Here is a 21,969-nt window from a genome sequence, read left to right as displayed (position 1 = left end):
GCTTGAACTCACAACCCTGAGATCAGGAGTTGCATGCTCTGCCGACTGAGTCAGGTGCCCCAGGTGCCCTCACTTTTAAACCTGCCTCAATCTGAAGACATACTACCCCACCATCCCCCATATAAGCTCCTTTTGAATTGATTTGTGACCAGTTATATTTTACTCCCCTAGTATTCTATACTCTCCCTGCTAGCAAGGACAGAGGATAGGTTGCTCTGCCTTCTGTATAGTGCATTTATTACAGTGTCTGATTTACTGTAGGTAGTTAATCATCACTTCTTTCCTAAGATCACTAAACAGTCATTCTCGGTTTACAAACAGAATTCTCTTTACTACATGGAGAGAGATGTGAGGTTAATTCCATTAGTTTCCACATTACATACGCAAGGAATACATCACCAGAATGCTGGATTCACGAAGTCTTGACACCACACATACAATGCTCATGTTATCGCATATTGCTTTGGAGACATAGCTGCCAACAGGAAAAGACAAGATCATCAGTGGACAAGTGGGAAAGTAGTTATATCCATTGCTGATACTACTAAATGTGAACCTGACACAGATACGGATATTCTTCCCAAATCAATTGGTCCTCTGATCGCTGAAGTTATTCTTAGATTTGGTTTTGACTGCACAGATCTGACAGTTACGGTGATTTTTTAAAAAAATATTTTATTTATTTGACAGAGAGAGAATCACAAGTAGACAGAGAGGCAAGCAGAGAGGGGGAAGCAGACTCCCTGCTGAGCAGAGAGCCTGGTGCAGGGCTTGATCCCAGGACCCTGAGCCAAAGGCAGAGGCTTAAGCCACTGAGCCACCCAGGCGCCCCAGTTATGGTGATTATTAATTGCAAGTGTTGAGATCCCAATCTGCTTTAGATAACACTGCCAGAATTCTCAAGATAATAGCAAATCAGAGATATTATTTAGTAATGATGAGAGAATATTTTTAAAGGTTTTTTAAAAATTATTATTCATTGGAGAGTGCTAGCAAGGGTACGAGCAGGGGGAGGGGAGAGGAAGAGGGAGAAACAGACTCCCCGCTGAGCAGGGAGACCCATACAGGGCTCAATCCCAGGGCCCCAAGATCATGACCTGAGTGCATGTAGATGCTTAACAGATACCCAGGCACCCTCAGAGAATATTTTAAAATAGAATTCTGTTCCCTTTGCTGATACCTGCCCTCTCAGGTGAGTACTAAAAGAGGCCATGCCTCCCGCCCCACGGGGGTGATGTCGAGATTGTGGGGCATGGCCCTGTCAACCATTCTCATCCTGTACTAATGAGGTGATACTCCGACCCCTCTTCTCCAGGAGAAACTGGGCGGAGGCAGGGGATAAGAGTTCTGTTGACCATCCCTGCCTTGCATTAACCCAAGCAAGGCTAGTGCCTTTACCCCTCTCCTGCAAAGATTGAGGTAGAGCCTTATTGCCCATCTCCTCCCCTGCACTAAGGTGAGTAGAGGTGGCCCTCCTTCCTCTTGCCTTCAAGTCCCACAGAGAAAAGTAATAGCTAAAAACTCCTCAAATTTGGTAAACCTATAGAGCAAAAAAAGTTAGGTGAGATCTAAAGACTAACAATAACTTGAGATTTCCTCCTTGGATGGCCAGCAAGAACATCTCAAATGAAAGCCCTTACTCCCCTCACTGTTCTTCTCCTCCTTGTAACCTCAGCCATCCAGTCAGGCACACTAGATGCCAGTTCAAGCATGACTACTAAAGGGAGTGCTCCCACAGATGGTACACCGACCACCACCACCACACCAACTCCACCTACTCCTCCAGTTTCTGTGTCAAGTATAGTTAGAGCCTCCACTGTCACGACTATAGAAAGCAAACCAAGCACAGTTGCAAAAACATCACCTAGAGCTACCATGAACATCACCTCACCTGTAAGTGGGAACTGGAGCACAATGGTTCCTTTTCCAAAAACACAAAAGACTAAAAGTCACTTGAAATCAGCCCGAGAAAAGTGACACTTATCTATAGAAGAACAACACTTTGAAAAACAGATCTCTCGTTGGATACCATAGAAGCCAAAAGGAAATAACACAACATTTCCCAAATGCTGAAATAAGTTAATTACACCTGAGGAAAGACAGATCTGTGCACCATATGCATAAAAATCACAAGCCAATTAGATGTTGTCTATAAGAAACTTATTTCAGCTATAATGATATAAGTAGACTGGAAGTAAAGAAATGGAAAACAATGTCACATACAGACATTAATCGAGAGTAGGAGTAGCTAAGTTAATAACAAAATAGATCTCAAAGCAAAGAAAATTGCCAAGGACAAGGAGAGACACTACACAAACATAAGAGGGCCAACTAAGCAAGAAGACGTAATAGTACTAAATTTATATATACCAAGTAACAGAGCTGCAAAAATACATGAAATAAAAACTGATGGAGTTTAAAGGAAAAAGAGATCCACATTTATAATCAGAAAATTTTACTATCTTCTCTCATAACTGATAGAACCACTAGATCAATAATCAGGAGGGGTATGGAGGAACTGAAACAGATAAGACAATGTCATTGGCAATTACAGAACATTCTACCCAACAAGAGCAGAGTACACATTCTTTTCAGGCACAAATCAAATATTCACCAACATACACCATTCCCTGGTCATAAAGCAAAGTTTGACAGACATAGAAGAAAAAAAACAATTGTGGAGTGTGCTCTCTATAAGTGATTTAAACTAGAAATAAAAAATATAGCAATAAAATATACAAATACTTGAGAAATAAACATACTTTTGAATAATCCATGGATCTTTACTCCTGAAACTAATATTACATTATATGTTGACTAACTGGAATTTTTAAAAATAGATTTAATTTTTTATCTGACAGACAGATCACAAGTAGGCAGAGAGGCAGGCAGAGAGAGAAGGGGAAGCAGGCTCCCTACTGAGCACAGAGCCCGATGTGGGACTCGATCCCAGGACCCTGGGATCATGACCTGAGCCAAAGGCAGAGGCTTTAACTCACTGAGTCACCCAGGTGCCCCTTGACTAACTAGAATTTAAATAAAAACTGGAAAACAGTCAATCCATGGGTCAAAAGGGGAAAGGGAATTTTAAAAAGTATATGGAACTGAGTAAAAATGAAAATACAATCAGTTGAAATTTGTAAGTTGCAGCCAAAGCAGTGCTTAGTGAGGAATTTAGAGCATCAAATGCTAATATTTAAAAAGAGAGGTCTTGGGACACCTGGGTGACCAATTCTTGGTTTTGGCTCTGGTTGTGATCTCAGGGTTGTGGGAGGGGGCCTGTGTTGGCCTCCATACTCAGCAGGGGGTCTGCTTGAGATTCTCTCCCTCTTTTTTCCCCTCTGTGCCTCCCATAGCTCACTCACACATTCTCAAATCTTTAAAAAAAAAAAAAGATCTCAAAGCAATAATCTAAAGTTTCTACCTCAAAAATTAGAAAAACAAACCAAAACAAAAAGGAAGAAAATTAAAGAGTAGATAGAGATGAAACAGAAAAAAAAAAAAAAGACAAAACAAAAAAGCTATTTCTTTGAAGAGATAATTAAAGTTGATAAATCTCTATTAAGACCAACAAAGGGGGCACCTGGGTGGCTCAATTGGTTAAACATCTGCCTTCATCTCAGGTCATGATACCTGAGTCCTGGAATTGAGCCTCACATCAAGTTCCCTGCTCAGTGGGGAGCCTGCTTCTCCCTCTGACCACCCCCTTCTCATGCTCTCTCTCTCAAATAAAACCATATATATGGTTTTATATTATATATATATTTATCTTTAAATATATATATCTATATATATATATATCTATATATATATATATATAGATATATATATATATATGGGGTGTGTGTGTGTGTGTGTGTGTGTATAAGACTGACAAAGAAAAAAGAAAAGAAATTACCAGTATCAGGAGTGAAGGAGTTGAAATCTACAGATATGTAAAAGACTAAAAGGAAAAAGTTAGATGAAATGACTAATTACTGGAAAACCACAAACTACCAGAATGGTATCATCTATCATCTGAATGGTACTATAACCATTAAAGAATTCACAGTTGGAGCACCTGGTTGGCTCAGTCAGTTGAGCATCTGCCTTCCACTTAGGTCTTGATCCCAGGGTCCTGGGATCCAGTCCCGAGTTGGACTCCCTGCTTGATGGGAAGTCTGCTTTTCTGGCTGCCCCAATCCCCTGCCTGCGCACATGTGTGCACTCTCTCTCACACACACATACATGCTGGTCATGTATGCTCTCAAATAAATAGAATCTTTATAAAAATTCTTTTAAAAAAATAAAGAATTCATGGTTATGGGGCACCTGGGTGGCTCAGTCAGTTAAGCACTTAAGCATCTGCCTTCGTCTCAGGTCCTGGTTCCCAGGGTCCTGGGATCTAACACTGCATTAGGCTCCCTGCTCCACGGAAAGTTCGTTTCCCCCTCTCCACCCCCCATGCATGGGTTCTCTAATCAGAATCTTTTTTTTTTTTTTAAAATTTTATTTATTTATCAGAGAGAGAGAGGGGGAGAGAGCAAGCACAGGCAGACAGAATGGCAGGCGGAGGCAGAGGGAGAAGCAGGCTCCCTGCTGAGCAAGGAGCCCGATGTGGGACTCGATCCCAGGACGCTGGGATCATGACCTGAGCCGAAGGCAGCTGCTTAACCAACTGAGCCACCCAGGCGTCCCTCTAATCAGAATCTTAAAAAGAAAAAAAAAAATCAATCACTGTAATTTGTCTTGTTAACAATCTAAAAATGAAAAATCATATGCTCAGGAATTGGTGCAGGAAAACCATTGGCAAAATTAAACATCTACTCATGATAAAAACCCTAAACACAAAAGAGCTAGAATGCGACTTCCTCAACCTAATAAACGGTAACTACAAGAACATACAGTGAATTTCATAATTGTGAAAGACGCAACACTTTTCTATCAAAGTCAAGGAATCTGCTCTCCACTCCAATGTTGTTACTGGAGAGTTTTTTGTTTTTTTGTTTTTTAAAGTAAACTCTACATTCAACATGGGGCTTGAACTCATGATCCCAGGTTTAAGAGCTACATGCTCTATCAACTAAGTCAACCAGGCACCCCTTGTTATTGAAAGTTCTATCCAATGCAGTAAGTCAAGAACAAGGACTAAAAGACATACGGATTGGAAAACAAAGGGAAAAAATCTGTCTATTGACAGACGACATGATTGTATACATGGAAAGTCACAAAATATCTACAGATTAATAAGAGCTATTTGAATAATAGTTTAACAAGGTTGTAGGATATAAAATTAGTATTTCAAAAGCCAATCATTTCTACATACTATTAGTGAAAAATTGAAAACTGAAGATATTACTGTTACAGTAGCACTCAAACCACTAAATACTTAGATATAGTCTTACAAAACATTTGCAAAAGCTGTATCCTGAAAACTACAAAACACTTGATAAAATAAGGAAGACCTAAATAAATTGAAGAGACATAAGGTTCATGGATAGGAAGACTCAATTGTAAAGATGCCATTCCCCCGCCTAAAATTTATAGATCCAATAGAATTCCAGTATGAACTCCAGCAGAATTTTTGTGTTTCTGAGTAGAATTCTGATTTTTTGATATATTTAATCTCTACACCCAATGTGGGGCTCAAAACCTGGTATTAAGAGTTGCATGCTCTTCCGACTGAGCCAGCCAGGAGCCCTTAATTCTATTTTTTAAATTCCCTTAAGTAATCTCTATAACGAGTGTGGGACTCAACCTCACTACCCAAGATCAAGAGATACATGCTCCAAAGACTGAGCCAGCCAGGGGCCCCCCACCAGCAGAATTTTTATAGACATTTACAAAATTATTCTAAAATATATGTAGGGGGAAAAAACACAAAAATATGTTGAAAACAAGGGAAACAGAATAGTCAAAGTAATTTTGCAGAAGAACAAAGTGGAGGACACACATCATCAGATTTTAAAATTTCTATGAAGTTACACTTAAAAGTAGTGTGTTATTAGAGAAAGGATAGACACATAGGTCCTTGGGACAAAAAAATCCCGAAATTAACATATCCATGTTATATAACATTTACATATATACACATAACATTAATATATATACATATAAAATTAAAACATATGTTATATAACATATATGGTCAATTTTTGGCGAAGATGTAAAGGAAATTCAATGAAGAACTCTCCCCCCACAAATGGTGCTGAATAATTAAATACCTATGTAAAAAGAAAAAGAAACCTTGATCTAGATCTTACCCTATATAAAATTTAATTTAAAATGGATAATAGACTTAAATGTAAAATCTCAAACTATACAATTTTGACAAAAACAAAGGGGAAAACCTTAGTGACCTCAGGTTAGGCAAAGATTTCCTAGATACACATCCAGAGCCCAATCATTTTAGAAGAAAAATTGGAGATTCAAAATTAAGAACACCCGCTCTTTGAAAGACACTGTTAGAGTAGAAAGACAAACCACAAAATGGGAGAAAATATTTGCAAATCCTTATCTGATAAAAAAATTTATATTCCAAATATATAGATATTAATAAACAACCCAACTAAAAAACATACAAACGATTTGAACCAATGCTTCACCAAAGAAGATATGGCAAATAAGCAAATGAAAAGCTGCCTGACATTAGGGAAATAGACAGTACAACTATAATGAGAGCATACTACACACCTATCAGAATGTAAAGTAGTCAACAAAACAAAACTGGAAAAAAAACAAGTAGGAATGAAAAGACAGACAGCCCCTAGGAAAGCGTTTTGCAGTTTCTTATAAGGTCAAACATACCATATGACCCAACAGTTCCCCTCTTAGGTAAATATGGAAACATGTTCATCCCAAGCTACAAACAACATAAATGACCCTTAGCTGGCAAGGTGATGAACTGTGGTCCATCTCTACAATAGGGCCCTCACCACTCAGCAACTAAAGGGAGTGAATTCCTGATACACCACAGGAGCGTGAATCTTGAAAACCACGCTCACCGAGAGAAGCAAGACACAAAGGGATACATACTATATAATTCCACTTAATAAAGGCTTAGAAAATGTAAACTAATTAATAGGGACAGAAAGCAGATCAGTGGTTGCCTGGTGCTGGGGATGGAAGGAGGGACAGTCTGCAACGGAGCCTAAGAAAACTTGGGGGATGATGGAAATATTCTGTGGTTTGATTGTACTTCTGATTAAAAGACTTTATGTTTTTGTCAAAACTCACACTTTGTTGGACAACTGCACTCTGTTTGGGGGAAAGACATAAATTTCTTTATATTGTTAAAAGAAATTAGATGGAGAAAAGATATAATGCTACACAATATGGAACGTGTGATATGAAGGGGAAGTATTTAAAATTACTGAGAGGTGCCTGGGTGGCTCATTCGGCCAAGTATCTGCCTTTGGATCAACGTCATGATCTCAGGATCCTAGGATCGAGCCCCACGTCAGGCTCCCTGCTCAGTTGGGAGCCCACTTCTCCCTCTGCCTCTGCTCCTGCTCATTTTCTCTCCCAAATAAAATCTTTAAAAAAAAAAAAAAAAAGGAGGCGCCTGGGTGGCTCAGTGGGTTAAGCCTCTGCCTTCAGTTCAGGTCATGATCCCAGAGTCCCGGGATCGAGCCCCACATCGGGCTCTCTGCTCAGCGGGAAGCCCGCTTCCTCCTCTCTCTCTCTGCTTGCCTCTCTGCCCACTTGCGATCTCCGTCTGTCAAAAATAATAAAATCTTAAAAAAAAAACCAAAACACAAAAAGCAGCAACCCAAATGATGAACTCAAAAAAAGGTATAAACCTTGCAAATAAAGACAGGAAAGCCTTTTGAAATGTACTGCATGGGCTGTGAACCTATCCCAAGAGCTAGCAATTCTCTTTTTGGATCCAAGTTTATTTACACACACACACATTTTTTTTTTAATAACCTCACTTATTAGCCCTTCATTTTTTCATATGGAAGAGTTGGAATCTTTGAGGAAAGCTGAAGTCGCAGAAGCAGGGCTTACCAGCTCGGCGCCGAGTCCCTGCCCACGTGCTCCAGGTGACAGCAGCTCTTGAGGTATGGGTAACGGCCTTCCTCTTCCCACATGTACAAATGCAGAGAGTCATCCATGGACGTGCTGAGGACGTGCACAGAATCCTACAAAGGACACCTGGGATGAGCAGCCCCGAGTCCGAGCGCCGGGCGGTGGGCAGAGGCTCGTACCTACCACCCATAAGTTGCCGATGGTCCTCTGGTGGTCCTCCAATCGCTGCAGCAGGTGGCCACTGATGGTGAAGAGGAACAAGGACGGCCCGCTCTCAAAGACGATCACATTTCCGTCTCCAACTCCCATCCACACAGGACTCTCCATGTGAGGCGGCAACAGGAAAGTTGCAACCTGGTGGGCTGTGTTCATACAAAACACACATCCGTGCGGGCGAACTGGGGATCCTGGAGTCCGCACAAGAGCTTTACGCAGAATGCAAACACACACTCCCTCCTTTCAGGGGACCTCAGTCTGCTGAGGAAGATGAAGGGCAGGCTAGTGACAGATACAGGTCATGGACCACAGTAACAGGTGCCCGGACCCCACAACAGGGGGCGGTGGGCAGTAACAGGTCAGGCACAGAGGAGGCTTTGGGATCCAGGCCCTGCAGCAGGATGGGAATCTGAACAGACCTGCCCAAGGGGGTGGAGGGCCTGTGGAACATAGTAGAAGTACGAGCATGGGCAGGAGAGGCCTGCAGGCTCGGGTTAAAGAAATCCCCTGCCCCCTTTCCACAGAATTAAGGCTTCCAAAGAATACACGGGTGGAAGGGTCTAGAAACCGTGTCTCCCATGTGGCACAGCCTACCTTGGATGTCTGTTCTGTCCCCCGTCCTCTCAGCCGTTAGCTCGAAGGTGGTAAATCCGGTCTTTCTGAAAGAGCCTCTTCGATACATCACTGTTATCCTGCTTGTCCTCCTTGGGGCCCAGCAGGCCCTGCAGCACGATGAATACGGGATAGAGACGGACAGAGGGCTTTTGCCTTCTGCCGGTTTCAGCAAGCTCTCTGTGAGGAACACCTGGGGAGAGGGTATTGCACATGCGGTTAGATGAAGGGAGAAGTGACAGCAGCGACTCCAGAAAGACCTCCCTGAAAGCCCTTGTTTTGTGGGAGCACCTGGCTGGCTCCGTCAGTAGAGCATGTGACTCCTGATCTCAAGGTCAGGAGTTCAGGCCCCACACTGGACATGGAGCCTACTTAAAAAAAAAACAAAAAACAAAACACAAAAAACAACCTTGTTTTGTGGCCAAAGCTTTATTCGGAATCTTAGGAAGCACTGAGTAGCCCCTGCCTGTCTCTGACATCCAAGAACTGGCTTCCTCTTCTGCCTGTCATGGTCACACGGAGAGCAAAGCCACCAAAGCTGTTCTTTCTGGTGTGCTTGGAGCTACAGAATCATCTGGCCACACCGGAGCCCAGATCAAGCTGTCATTGGTTGGATACATTTTTCCCTTCTTGGCAAACTCATCATGGGCTGTTCGGCTGTTGCTGCCTCCACTCCGCTCCTTGCTCTCTGGTGTGAGGTGTGCTCGTGCCACATGGTAAAAATGGTGGACTCAACAGCCACAGACTTTCTCAGGGGGACATCTGTAGGCTGATATGTTCTCATTTACCTCTGGACTTCTTTGTCCCCCTCCAGCCAAGGTGGATAAAAGTAAAGTAAAGGAAAGCTAAAAGGTTACCAAAGATCCTACCTTCCTGAGACCTCTCTCACCTTCCTCTAGCTCTTTGGCGGATTCAGGCTTCATGAGTAAACTTTTATTAACTTATTTTTTTGCAACCAGACCCTATCACTTCAAAGAACATGGTTTCTTGGCTCCAAAAATGGATTCTACGTGTGATACGGCCTTTGAGAGGTGGGAGCACCGTGTGTAGTCCTCCCAGAGTTCTGCAGGTTCTCCAACACCTCCTAAACCCCACTTTGCTCATGCTTGACCCTCTCCTCCCAAAATTAAAGCACAGAGCACCGCTTACCACTGGCAAGATATTCTGATGTGTCCCAGATGCAAAGGTCCATTTCTTGTCGGGAGAGCAGTGTAGGAGGTCAACACTGTATTTGAATGCATTGACTTTAGAGACATGCCTTAGCTCCGGTACGGTCAGTGTGTACAGGTCACCTTCAGAGTTGCCTACCTAAGACCAAAGCACCACCACCACGTCAACAGAAGGAGACAGGAAATCCTAGAGCCCTCAGAAGGCAGCACTGTCAGTTGCAAAACATAACAGTTTATTTGATCCCATAATGGAAAGGAAAAGCTACCTCAGCATCGTGAGAATGATCCCCAAAAATACAAGTTCCTAAGCCCCACTCTTCTCAAGAATAGTTACTCACAGCACATCAACACTGTTCTTTTTTCACGTCTTCCCAAACCCATGGCTCTCTCCATAATCCCTGTCCAAGGTCAAGTACTGTACAATACACACTTGAAAGAAGAGACATAGATAGGAATCATTCAGGGAGGCTTTTTTTTTTCCTTTTCTGGAAGAATGACTAGGGAAAACATACTTGTGGTAGATCAAAGGCCAAGATGGTAGCAGAGTTTTTATGGCCAATATTCATGGGTATGTTTGGGCTCTCAGGGTTTGTGGTAGGGAGGACTCCAAGAAGACAGACAGTAATGGGACAGTCATGGGGGCACAACAGCTGTCAAGGCAGCGGGCATTTTGTTCTGTGGGCCCTCTCTAGGTGCAGGGCTCACTTACCATCAAGAAGGGGCCATCTTTTGTGAGACAGATTTCCAAGGAAAAACAGGCCTGTGGCATGGTGAGAGTAGCCAGGGCTTCCGCATCCTGACAATTCCACACTTTGACTGTTCCCTCCAAATCTGCAGTGAACGCAAGATGCATCTGAGGGAGGGTCGCCAGATGCGTGATGCTCGACTGCTGGGCGGGGCTGGACCAGATCATAGTGCCCTAGAGAATGAGAGGACACTGTAGGTGTGCAAGGAACTCTTCACACCTACTGGGCTTTCTTTCTGCCAGTGTTTATTTGGAAGTTTCCTCCAGATCCATTTTTTGCTTCTGGCAAAAGAATAAGAAAATTCTAAACATCTTAGTTATTTGAGGAGTAGTGAGCACAGAAAAGGAACATCACAGTACATTCAAGGCAAGATTTCACTGCGCGATCAATCAGCATAAAGAATGATCAGGCTTCTGAGCTCAAGTGAGTTCTGCCTCTTACTAAAGGTGTTACATTCAGCAAGTTACTTACCAGTTGTGGCTTCTTACAGGGCTCTCGTATTACATTTCACAGCACATGAAATAGTCTTTTTGAATTCTTTCTGCCTAGGGATGCCAGGGTAGCTCTGTCGGTTAAACATCTGACTCTTGGTTTCAGTTCAAGTCATGATCTCAGGGTTGTGAGATTGAACTCCATGTCAGGCTCCACGCAGAATTTGCTTGGGTTTCTGTCTCCCTCTCCCCCTACTCCAAATATATTTTTTAAAGATTTTATTTCACAGACAGTGATCACAAGTAGGCAGAGAGACAGGCAGAGAGGAGGAAGGAGGCTCCCCGCTGAGCAGAGAGCCCGATGTGGGACTCGATCCCAGGACTCCGAGATCATGACCTGAGCTGAAGACAGAGGCTTAACCCATGGAGCCAACCAGGCGCCCCCCAAATAAATAATCTTTAAAAAAAAAAAAAAAGAATTCTGCCTAGTCCACAGTAGGAATTCAAAGAATATCAACTCTCATAATTATTATTCCATCATCAATCTTGTACATTGCAGATAAGACAAAAGAAAGTTTCCCTTCTCTTTAGCCTTTAAAAAATTGTTGGGGCGCCTGGGTGGCTCAGTGGGTTAAAGCCTCTACCTTCAGCTTAGGTCATGATCCCAGGGTCCTGGGACCAAGCCCCGCATGGGGCTCTCTGCTCAGCAGGGAACCTGCTTCCTTTCCTCTGTCTCTGCCTGCCTCTCTGCCTACTTGTGATCTCTGTCTGTCAAATAAATAAATAAAATCTTTTTTAAAAAATTGTGAAGTATATCAAAAAGAACACAAAAATATATGTAAAATTCAGTTATTACAAATTGATCATATAACTCCCTCTAAGCCGACCAGTACTTGCTCTATTAACTTCTCCACACTCCCCAAATGTAATCACCATTTTGGTCTGTAACACTGTAACACTGTGCAAGAAGTCATCCCAAAATTGGGTGGCTTAAGATCAAAACCACAATATCATCTCACACCAGTCAGAATGGCTAAAGTCAATAATGCAATGACCAACAAGTGCCCACGAGGGTGCAGAGAGAAAGGAACCCTTGTGCCCTGTTGGTGGGAATGCAAACTGGGGCAGCCGCTGTGGAAAATATAATCAAAAAATTAAAAATAGAACTACCACATGGTCCAGCAAGTCCTTTACTGGGTATTTAGCTGAAAAAAAGGAAAATGTAATTTGAAAAGCTCTATGCATTCTTGGGCACCTGGGTGGCTCAGTGGGTTAAGCCTCTGCCTTCAGCTCAGGTCATGATCTCGGGATCCTGTGATCGAGTCCTGCATCGGGCTCTCTGATCAGTGGGGAGCCTGCTTCCTCCTCTCTGCCTACTTGTGATCTCTGGCTGTCTAAATAAATAAAATCTTAAAAAAAAAAAAAAAAGCTCTATGCATTCTTATGTTCATTGCAGCATTATTTACAATAGCCAAGATATGGAAGCAACCCAAGTGTCCATCAATAGATGAATGGATAAAGAAAGACAGACAGACAGACACACACACACTGAAATATTACTTGGCCATGAAAAAGAATGAAGCGTTGCCCTTTGCATCAACATGGATGGATCTAAAGGGTAGAATGTTAAGTGAAGTAAGTCAGAAAGACAAATAGCATATGATTTCACTCAAATGTGGAATTTAACAAAACAGAAAAGAGATAAGCCCCCAAACAAACTCATAACTCAAGTGAACAGTTACCAGAGGGGCGGAGTGGGAGATAAGGGAAACAGGTGATGGGGATTAAGGACTGCCCTTGTCATGACGAGCACCAGGTGATGTACAGAATTGCTGAATTGCTACATTGTAGACCTGAAGCTAGTCTAATACTGTATGTTAACTACACTAGAAGCTTTTGAAATAAGCAAAATAAATAATAATAAACCCTCTCCCAAAAATCTGGGTGGTTAAAACAGAAGTTTTTGTTCTCTCAGTGTCTGTTAGAAATTTAGGTACATGGGGTGCCTGGGTGGCTCAGTTGGTTAAGCAACTATTGATGGCTCAGGTCATGATCCTGGAGTCCTGGGATAGAGTCCCAAATCAGGCTCCCTGCTTGGCAGGGAGTCTGCTTCTTCCTCTGACCCTCTCTCATGCTCTCTCTCAATTAAATTAAATTAAATTAAATTAAAGAAATTTAGGTACAGCTTGGCTGGGTAGTTTGTGACTAGGGGTCTCTTACGGGGTTGAAGTCATCTTCGTAAGGATAAGGCTCAAGATGGTCAACTCATTTGGCCAGCAAGTTGGTGCTGGCTACCTGCAGCCCTCAGTACTTCGCCACACAGACCTTCCCTGCAGGGCATTTTAAGGGCCCTCCTAACACTGTGGCTGGCTCTCTTGGAGCCAGTGACTCAAGAGAGAAGAAGTGTCTTTCAGGACATAGCTTCGGAAGTTACACACCATCATTTCTGCAATGTCCAATTGGTTACCAAGGTCAGCCCAATTCAGGGTGGGAGTAGACTACCTAGGATCGTGAATACGGGACAAGGAATATGGAGGCTATCTTCCAGATTGGCAGACACACTGCACCCTGCAGTCCCTAATAACTCACCTCTCTCCCACATGCAAAGTACATTCGCCATCGCCCATGCCCCCAGATAGCTCACCGTTACAGCATCATCGTAAAATCTGGATCTCGTTAAGGAGATGAGGTTCTTTAGATTCAGCTCATGTTGATGTGAAAACCTCAGAAATATCCAAGTTGTCTGACCCCCATCCCCAACATACAAGGATAGGACATTCTACCATAGGTAAGGATAACATTATAGACCGTCTCATCCGGGGTGGGGGGAAAGGGCAGTAGAGGGGTGGGAATCCCTGCTGCACAGAAAATTCGAGATCTAATGACAATGTGCTGGTAGTACACTGACAAGGACTCAAGGTCCAGGAAAGATTCTTCAGGACTCTTGGCTCCACTCTCTAGGCTCTTGGGTCTGCCTTCTGCGTTATGCTGCCCCGTCCCTACCCGGTAGCCCAAATCAGTAGCTGAGTAGGGTCACAGGTGCTTCTTCCCTGTAAGAGTTCAGGATTCAAATGCCTTTTTTCCTGTTGGGATATTTCAGCCCCTGTATATCCAAGCTGGCAGCACCCTTGCCAATAGGATTCCTTGAGAAAACTTTGTGGGTCTCCAAAGGAACCTACAGGAGTTGACGTCATTAGACAAGAGCCCCACCCACAAGGTTTTGAGAGGAATCCCGACACCCTGGGTGGCGGCTGGGTCTGTTGAGGATGAGGCTTCACCCTGTGAGGTCCATGGCTTGACCTCGGTTCTGAGGCACCCTCTTAGTTCTTTCTGAGGTCGAAAAGAACGTTGTGGTCACCACTTCACCTTTATGGTATGGCTTATTAACACTGCCCTGCACTGATCTTGCTTGCAGTCTTGGCCTTAAATCTTAGCACCATTTGCCATCTTGAAAGACTGCAAATTTTCGGAACCAGCAAGCTTTGGCTCTCTTTTATCTGACCATCATTTTCTCCTCTCCTTCTCTTGTTTTACTACAAGCAGCAAGCCGTGGCCCGCACTCAGCATTCTGCCTAGAATTCTCCTTGGCAAGAGCATTCAATTCCTTGGATCTTTTCACTCCTTTTCACATTAGCCGGAGTGACAATGTTGCTAAATTTTCTCCAGCTGTAACAAGAACCCGGTTTTCTCTGGTGTCCAATACTCTTGTTTACATTTCCCTTGGTCTTCACTGGTGGCTTCATGGCAGGCCACTAGGTTTCTGCTAGGTCTCCTCAAAGTCCCAAACTCTCCTCAGGGTTTCTCCAGCTTCTTTTCACTACCTGGTTCTAAAGCTTCTTCCACACCTTAAATTATCAAGAAAAGGAGTACTAAAATCTGCTATCTGTTGCTGCCTAACAAACACCATAGCAGCTCAAAGGAAGAAACACTTATCTCACACACCTTCCGACGGTCCAAAACTCGGGCGGGGAGTCACTGGTTTCGGGTTCCTCACTTGGTTGACTGTGGACACAATCTGAAGGCCAGAAAATTAGCTTCCAATGTGATTCACTCACAGGACTGCAAAGATGGCTGTTGGCAGAAGGCCAGAGATCTTTGCCAAGTAGTCCATCCACTTGGCTGCTTGGATGTCCTCAGGGACATGGTGACTGGTTTCCCCTGGAGCAAATTATCCAAGAGAGTGCCTGATTTTCTCAGCTTTAGTGAAATGTAATTGACATATAACATTGTGTAACTTCAGGGGCGCCCGGGCGGCTCAGTCAGTTAAGTATCTGCCTTTGGCTCAGTTAAGTGTCTGCCGGGGTCCTGGGATCGAGTCCTGCATCGGGCTCGCTGCTCCCTCTCCCTCTGCTGCTCCCCCTGCTTATGTTCTCTTCTATCAAATAAAATCTTTTTTTAAATTGTATAACTTTAGGAGTCCCTTCTAGACTTATTTCATCATTCTCCTGCTACCTCATATATTCATAAAGGGTTTACTTGTCATAGTTCACAAGACCCTGTGTGAAAAATGGTCATTAAATACTTTTCACAGGGAGGAGAGAAATACAAACAGGGAAGGCCAAGAAAAATACAATAACTTGTGACCCATTTTGGGGTCTTCTGATTCCCCGCCTAATGATTTTTGCACTACATTTACTAGTCCTGATGTAGAAGACCTTGGTCTACCCTGGAAGTGACTAGAGCTGGAGACCACTTTCTGAAAAAGCCAACATAACAAATGCCAACAGTTGAGAGAGAGAGAAGTAGAATAGGTCATGGAAAGGCACAACAGCCCAAGTTTATCTCACAGCTGTTCCACGTTACCACTAGAAAGTAAGTCCCTGTACAAATCTATATGGAGAAACACACATAAGGGATGCCTGGGTGGCTCAGTCAGTTAGGTGTCTGCCTTCAGCTCAGGTCATGACCCCGGGGTCCTGGGATCGGGTCCTGCATTGGGCTCCCTGCATCAGTGGGGAGCCTGTTCTCCCCCTGCTTGTGCATGCTGACAAATAAATAAAATCTTTAAAATTAAAAAAAAAAAAAAAAAAAAAAAAAAAAAAGATGGGCGCCTGGGTGGCTCAGTGGGTTGTCTCTGCCTTTGGCTCAGGTCATGGATCTCAGGGTCCTGGGATCAAACCCCACATCGGGCTCTCTGCTCAGCAGGGAGCCTACTTCCTCCTCTCTCTCTCTGCCTGCCTCTCTACCTACTTGTGATCTCTGTCAAATAAATAAAATCTTTAAAAAAAACCCTACACATTAAAAAGTGAATTTTCTGTGTGTCTACCATCTAAATGGAAAGGTCCCAGATTACCAGTTAAAAGACCCAATTTGAAACTCTGTCTCTCACCAATTCCAAGTACCATTCCCGCCCCCCAGCACTTGCCACCTGTGTAGGACAGGGTGGATTCGACAAGACCTTCTTTGTGCTCCTCGATGGCCATACTCACTTCCTGCAGGTCCCAGGCATAAAGCATGTGCTTTGATGACACTGTACAAATGACTGACTTCTCCTCTCCACCCACTGCGTTGCCATATCCTGACAGATAAGCCATAGGTCCTAAGATTCCTAGAAGGAAACACAGACAATACTGGCTCACCAGATAGTTGAGGGATGGCCCAGTTGAATAAAAAGGACTCTGGAAAGATAACGAAGTTTTCCTGCATCCTCTTAAGAAGAGTTTGGGAAACAATTATGGAGAAGAGGAGGAGCTGGTTCTAGAGTCATCCATACGTAGGTTCCTGCTGCAGATTGGCCTGAGGCACTGGCCGACTTATTTTTCCTCCTCCATTTCAGTTTCCATACATGTAAAATGAGGATAAAGAGGTCTCCATCAGAGAATGTTCTGAGTTTGTTTTTTTTAATATTTTATTTCTTGTCAGAGAGCGAGCACAAGCAGGGGGAGCAGCAGGCAAAGGGAGAAGGAGAAGCAGGCTCCCCACTGAGCAGGGAGCCCGATGTGAGGCTTGATCCCAGGACCCTGAGATCATGACCTCAGCCGAAGGCAGACGCTTAACCAACTGAGCCACTTAGGCACCCCTCTGTCCTGAGTTTTAAAAGAGGTATTAGGAATAAAGTTAATGGTAGAACGCCTGTTACTCAGTTTCCTTTTTGTTTAAAATCTTTATTCTATGAGGAACGGGAGGCCTTTGGAGAAAGTAAGTCACAAGGCCTGATTTTAGCTCATGTAAAGATCACTCTGGTCTCTCCACGCACCATAGACAGTGGGGGACAAGAGAAGATGGAGGGAGACCTTGACCGTGACCACAGCAACCCAGTCCCACTAAGCCTTCATTTTCTTTGTCTTCACTGAATGAAGACACGGGGGAAAGAGACAGTGTGTTTCTTAAAACCATATTGTCATGTTCCTTTAGCGGACCCTATCCCCGTACCGAGGTTCCCACTTGCTTCTCTGAAGATAAAGTCCTCTGGCTTCACCCTCGCCATCCGGTGCTCCAGCTTTGTCTGTCTGAGGAAGAACTGCTTCCAGGTCTGTGAGCCCGGGCACGGGGAGAAGCTGCAGAAGCTCCATTTCCTCAGACACAGGTTTCTGGAAACAGAGTCATCAGCCCCCGAGGCAGCCCCCGTCAGCTCCCTCCTCAGTAGCTCAGGTCTCATGAACCCTTTCCTCACTGTAAGCCCCATTCGTGCCTCTCCCAGCGCAGCCCCACCCAGGCCCCCTCGGTACACACTGGGATGTCCTCTCCCTCCCAGGGGACACCCCTGCCTTCCCGCCTTACCCTTCCCTTGCTCACCTCCACAGCTGGTCATTCTCTGCAAGCCTGTTCCAGCACTGAGGGGGAGAAAGGAAGAGGTAAGCAGGCGGTCAGTACCCCAAGGCTGGCTCTTCCTCTGCTCTCCTCTGTTCTGGAAGCCAGGCCCTCCGCTCAGCGGTAAACCAGCCACTAGCCCGGCTCTCCAAGCCCTCCCAGACTGGGGGGGACCAGGACACGGTAACCACAGAGGCCCACTGCGGCAAAGACAGGTGCTTGGAATTCTTGTGGGAGAAACACTGGCAGTTTCCCGGGGCTTCAAGTGGACCATTTGATCCGCGCAGCGACACCTGGATATTCGTCTGCCCTTTTCGTTTAACAAAAGGCGAGGCCCTCAGAGCGAAGGAGGCTAACCCCCCAAAACCCAGCGCATCCCTCGGCTCTTCTGCGACCTGGCGCTCCACCTGGTCAAGACGGGCAGCTGAAACCCGGGCACTGGGTCTGTGGGAGCCGAAGGAAGGGGCCGGAACAGGGTAGACGTAAGCGAGGAGGGAGGCTGCGTGGGCCCCAGGCTGGGGTCGCCGAGAGGCCAGCGCGGAGGGGCTGCGGTGAAGGGGGTCTGTGTGACGACCCGTGGAAGGGGGGAGGTGGGGGGGAGGTGGGGGGGGAGGTGGGGGGGGAGGGGGCCCCCCAACAGAGGGCGGCCTGTGGAGAGCATTTACCCTGTTCACTCGGGAAGCCTGGAGCAAGCTGAATGCGTCCAGGAAGGAGAAGATTTTCAAGAGCGGCACATCAGGCACGGGGACCGCCATCTTGCACGGTCTGAACCTCCATCCGGTCTCCTCTCCGGCTGCTCCGAATTTAAAGTCTTGGCCCAAGTCTGCAGCACTGGGGAGGATCCCCACCCGGAGCTCATCGGGTTCCGACGAAACAGGCCGCAGGTGGGCACGCTTCGGCCTCCGACCCCGGGCCAGATCCACGCTGCTGAGGGCACCGCCCCCCCCACACCCAGCACCTGCTTGTTCGTGTCCATTGTTTAAACCTGTTCCACGGGACCTTCTTTGGTGCTGGGAACCGAAAGTGCAGAGTCTGGGGCCGCTCAGGGGCGGATGAACTTGTCAGAAGTTTAGGAGTTTTCCACGGACACACTCGCATTCACCAAATTCAAGTCTCTGTGTGTCACCCTTTAAGTTCCAAATCACCAGGGCAGGGAATCAGCTTGGCACTTTTTCTTTCTTTTTTCTTTTTTTTTTTTTTTGTAAGATTTTATTTATTTATTAAAAAGAGAGCACAAGCAGGGGGAGCAGCAGAAGGAGAGGGAGAAGCAGGCTTCCCGCTGAGCATGGAGCCCAATGTGGACTCAATACCAGAACCTCGAGATCATGAACTGAACCAAAGCAGATGCTTAACCGACTGAGCCACCCAGGCACTCTGCTTGGCATGTTTATCTGTCTATTTTGGGACACGGAATTTGCCATCAGGGCCTATCTTCTAGCACCAGCACAGCCCTGGGTTTCCACCTTTGCGCATTCCACTTCCGGGTTGGAGGAAAAAGCATGGGCCACAGGACTTTCCCACAGAGGCCCTGCTAAGGGCATAGGGACCATCAGAGATGGCTCCCACAGGTGGTACCTTTCTCTTGTGACCCAGTTCTTTTCTTCCAAGAACTTGATTACTGATTCCAGTATTTTCTATGAGTTCCTCTGCGAGGCTCAGTGACGACCACCCCTTTCCTTGAACTGCTGCCTCCAGCCTGACCCACAGGAGTGGTTCTTGGAAGGCCTGTTTTCCCTACAATGTTATCTACTCCATTATCCAAAACCAGATTGGGCTTTTCAGGGATAAGTGTCTTCTTCCTCAGAATTTGCAGTGGAAAATCTTTCACGGTGACAGGCCTATCAAGTACAAACCTGCCAACTATGGGAGGACACATTTTTCATTCTGTTGAATTAGGTTCATAGACAATCAGTTTGAAGAGAACGTCCTTCAGGGCACCTGGGTGGCTCAGAGGGTTAAGCCTCTGCCTTCGGCTCAGGTCATGATCTCAGGATCCTGGGATGGAGCCCCGCATTGGGCTCTCTGCTCAGCGGGAGCCTGCCTCCCCCCCCAACTCTGCCTGCCTCTCTGCCTACTTGTAATCTCTGTCAAATAAATAAATAAAATCTTTAAAAAAAAAAAAAAGAGAGAATGTGCTTTAAAGAGAAAGAAATTATCATAAAAAAATTCTGGTTTCAGGAGAGAGATAAAGGGAGTCTTCCAGTATCTTTCATATCAGTAATTCTAGTCCTTTCTAACTCAGTTTCCCTGAACAATGCCATTTTACTGATTATAAAATTATAATCTGTTTTTCGGTTTATCTAATTCAAATGAATGAGCAAGCTCTTAACTGACTCTTTACACTTTAATACCAACAAAAATGTATGTTCAAATTTATTAGACCTTGATATACATCCTCAGCTTTTCTTCATATATATTCATGTATGGGCCAATGGCACATGGGACTGCACACCTGTCAGAACGCCTAAAATAAAAAACACAAGAAACAACAGGTGTTGGCGAGAAAGGGGAACCCTCGTGTGCTGCTGGTAGGAATGCAAACTGGGTCAGCCACTGTGGAGAACAGCATGAAGGTTCCTCAAAAATTAAAAATAGAGGCGCACCTGAGTGACTCAGTAGATTAAGTGACTGCCTTCTGCTCGGTTCATGATCCCAGGATCCTGGGATCGAGCCCCATATTGGGCTCCCTGCTCAGTGAGTAGCTGGCTTCTCCCTCTCTCTCTGCCTGCCTCTCTGCCTGCTTGTGCTCTCTCTGTCAAATAAATAAGTAAAATCATAAAAAAAAAGATCTGCCTGATGTTTCTTTAAAAATATTTTATTTCTTTATTTGACACAGAGAGAGAAATCACAAGTAGGCAGAGAGAGAGGGGGAAGCAGTCTCCCTGCTGAGCAGAGAGCCCGATGCGGGGCTCGATCCCAGGACCCTGGAATCGGGATCTGAGCCAAAGGCAGAGGCATAAGCCACTGAGCCACCCAGGTGCCCCAAGAGCTGTCTGATGTTTAAAAAAAAAGTTAGGGCACCTGGGTGGCTCAGTTGGTTAAGCAACTGTCTTCAGCTCAGGTCATGATCCTGGAGTCCTGGGATCAGGCTCCCAGCTCCATGGGGAGTCTGCTTCTCCCTCTGACCTTCTCCCCTCTCATGCTCTCTCTCACTGTCTCTCTCTCAAAGAAATAAATAAAATCTTAAAAAAAAAATTTTTAAATAAATAAATAATTAAAAATAGAACTACCCTATGATCCAATATTTCTACTACTAATTCAAAAAGATATATGCCCCCATATGTTTATACAGCATTATTTACAATAGCCAAGATATGTAGGCAGCCCAAGTGTCCATCAATAGACAAATGGGTAAAGAAGATATGTATATATACATATATATGGAATATATACGCACACATACACGCACAAGGGATACTTGGCTGTAAAAAAGAATGAAACGCTGCCATTTACAACAACATGAATGGCTCTAGAAGATATCGTGCTAAGCGAAATTAGTCCGAGAAATACAAATACCATATGATTTCACTCATAAGTGGAATTTAAGAAACAAAACAAATGAACAAAGGAAAAAAGATACAAAAAAAACAGAGAGGGCGCCTGGGTGGCTCAGTGGGTTAAGCCGCTGCCTTCGGCTCAGGTCATGATCTCAGGGTCCTGGGATCGAGTTCCGCATCGGGCTCTCTGCTCAGCAGGGAGCCTGCTTCCCTTCCTCTCTCTCTGCCTGCCTCTCTGCCTACTTGTGATCTCTCTCTGTCAAATAAATAAATAAAATCTTTAAAAAAAAAAAAAAAACCAGAGAGAACAAATTGATGGTTACCGGGGGTGGGGGTGAGGGGATGGGTGAAATAGGGGAAAGGGATCAAGAGGATCACTTACTGTGATGGGCGCTGAGTCATGTTTAGAACTGTTGCATGGTTATAATGTACACCTGAAACTATTTTACACTGTATGTTAATTATACTGGAATTTTTAAAAAGATTTGATTTATTTATTTGTCAGAGAGAGAGCACAAGTAGGGGGAGCAGCAGGCAG

General features: G+C 44.7%; 1 protein-coding gene across 1 annotated transcript; it reads right to left on the bottom strand.

Annotated features, from left to right (window-relative positions):
- Positions 1-230: 230 nt before the first annotated feature.
- On the bottom strand, positions 231-16,725 carry FBXW12 (F-box and WD repeat domain containing 12). Its single transcript, XM_059160794.1, has 7 exons — positions 16,614-16,725; positions 10,717-10,926; positions 9,988-10,146; positions 8,821-9,031; positions 8,194-8,372; positions 7,990-8,123; positions 231-475 (listed from the first exon to the last, which is right to left on the bottom strand). Exons 1-7 carry the CDS (start codon positions 16,716-16,718, stop codon positions 376-378), a joined length of 1,098 nt encoding a protein of 365 aa, XP_059016777.1. The 5' UTR covers positions 16,719-16,725; the 3' UTR covers positions 231-375.
- Positions 16,726-21,969: the final 5,244 nt, after the last annotated feature.

The sequence above is a fragment of the Mustela lutreola genome, chromosome 2, assembly GCF_030435805.1.
Source record: "Mustela lutreola isolate mMusLut2 chromosome 2, mMusLut2.pri, whole genome shotgun sequence".
NCBI lineage: Eukaryota > Metazoa > Chordata > Mammalia > Carnivora > Mustelidae > Mustela > Mustela lutreola.
The sequence above is the reverse complement of the archived record's forward strand: the minus strand, read 5'-3'. Positions and strand labels throughout refer to the sequence as shown.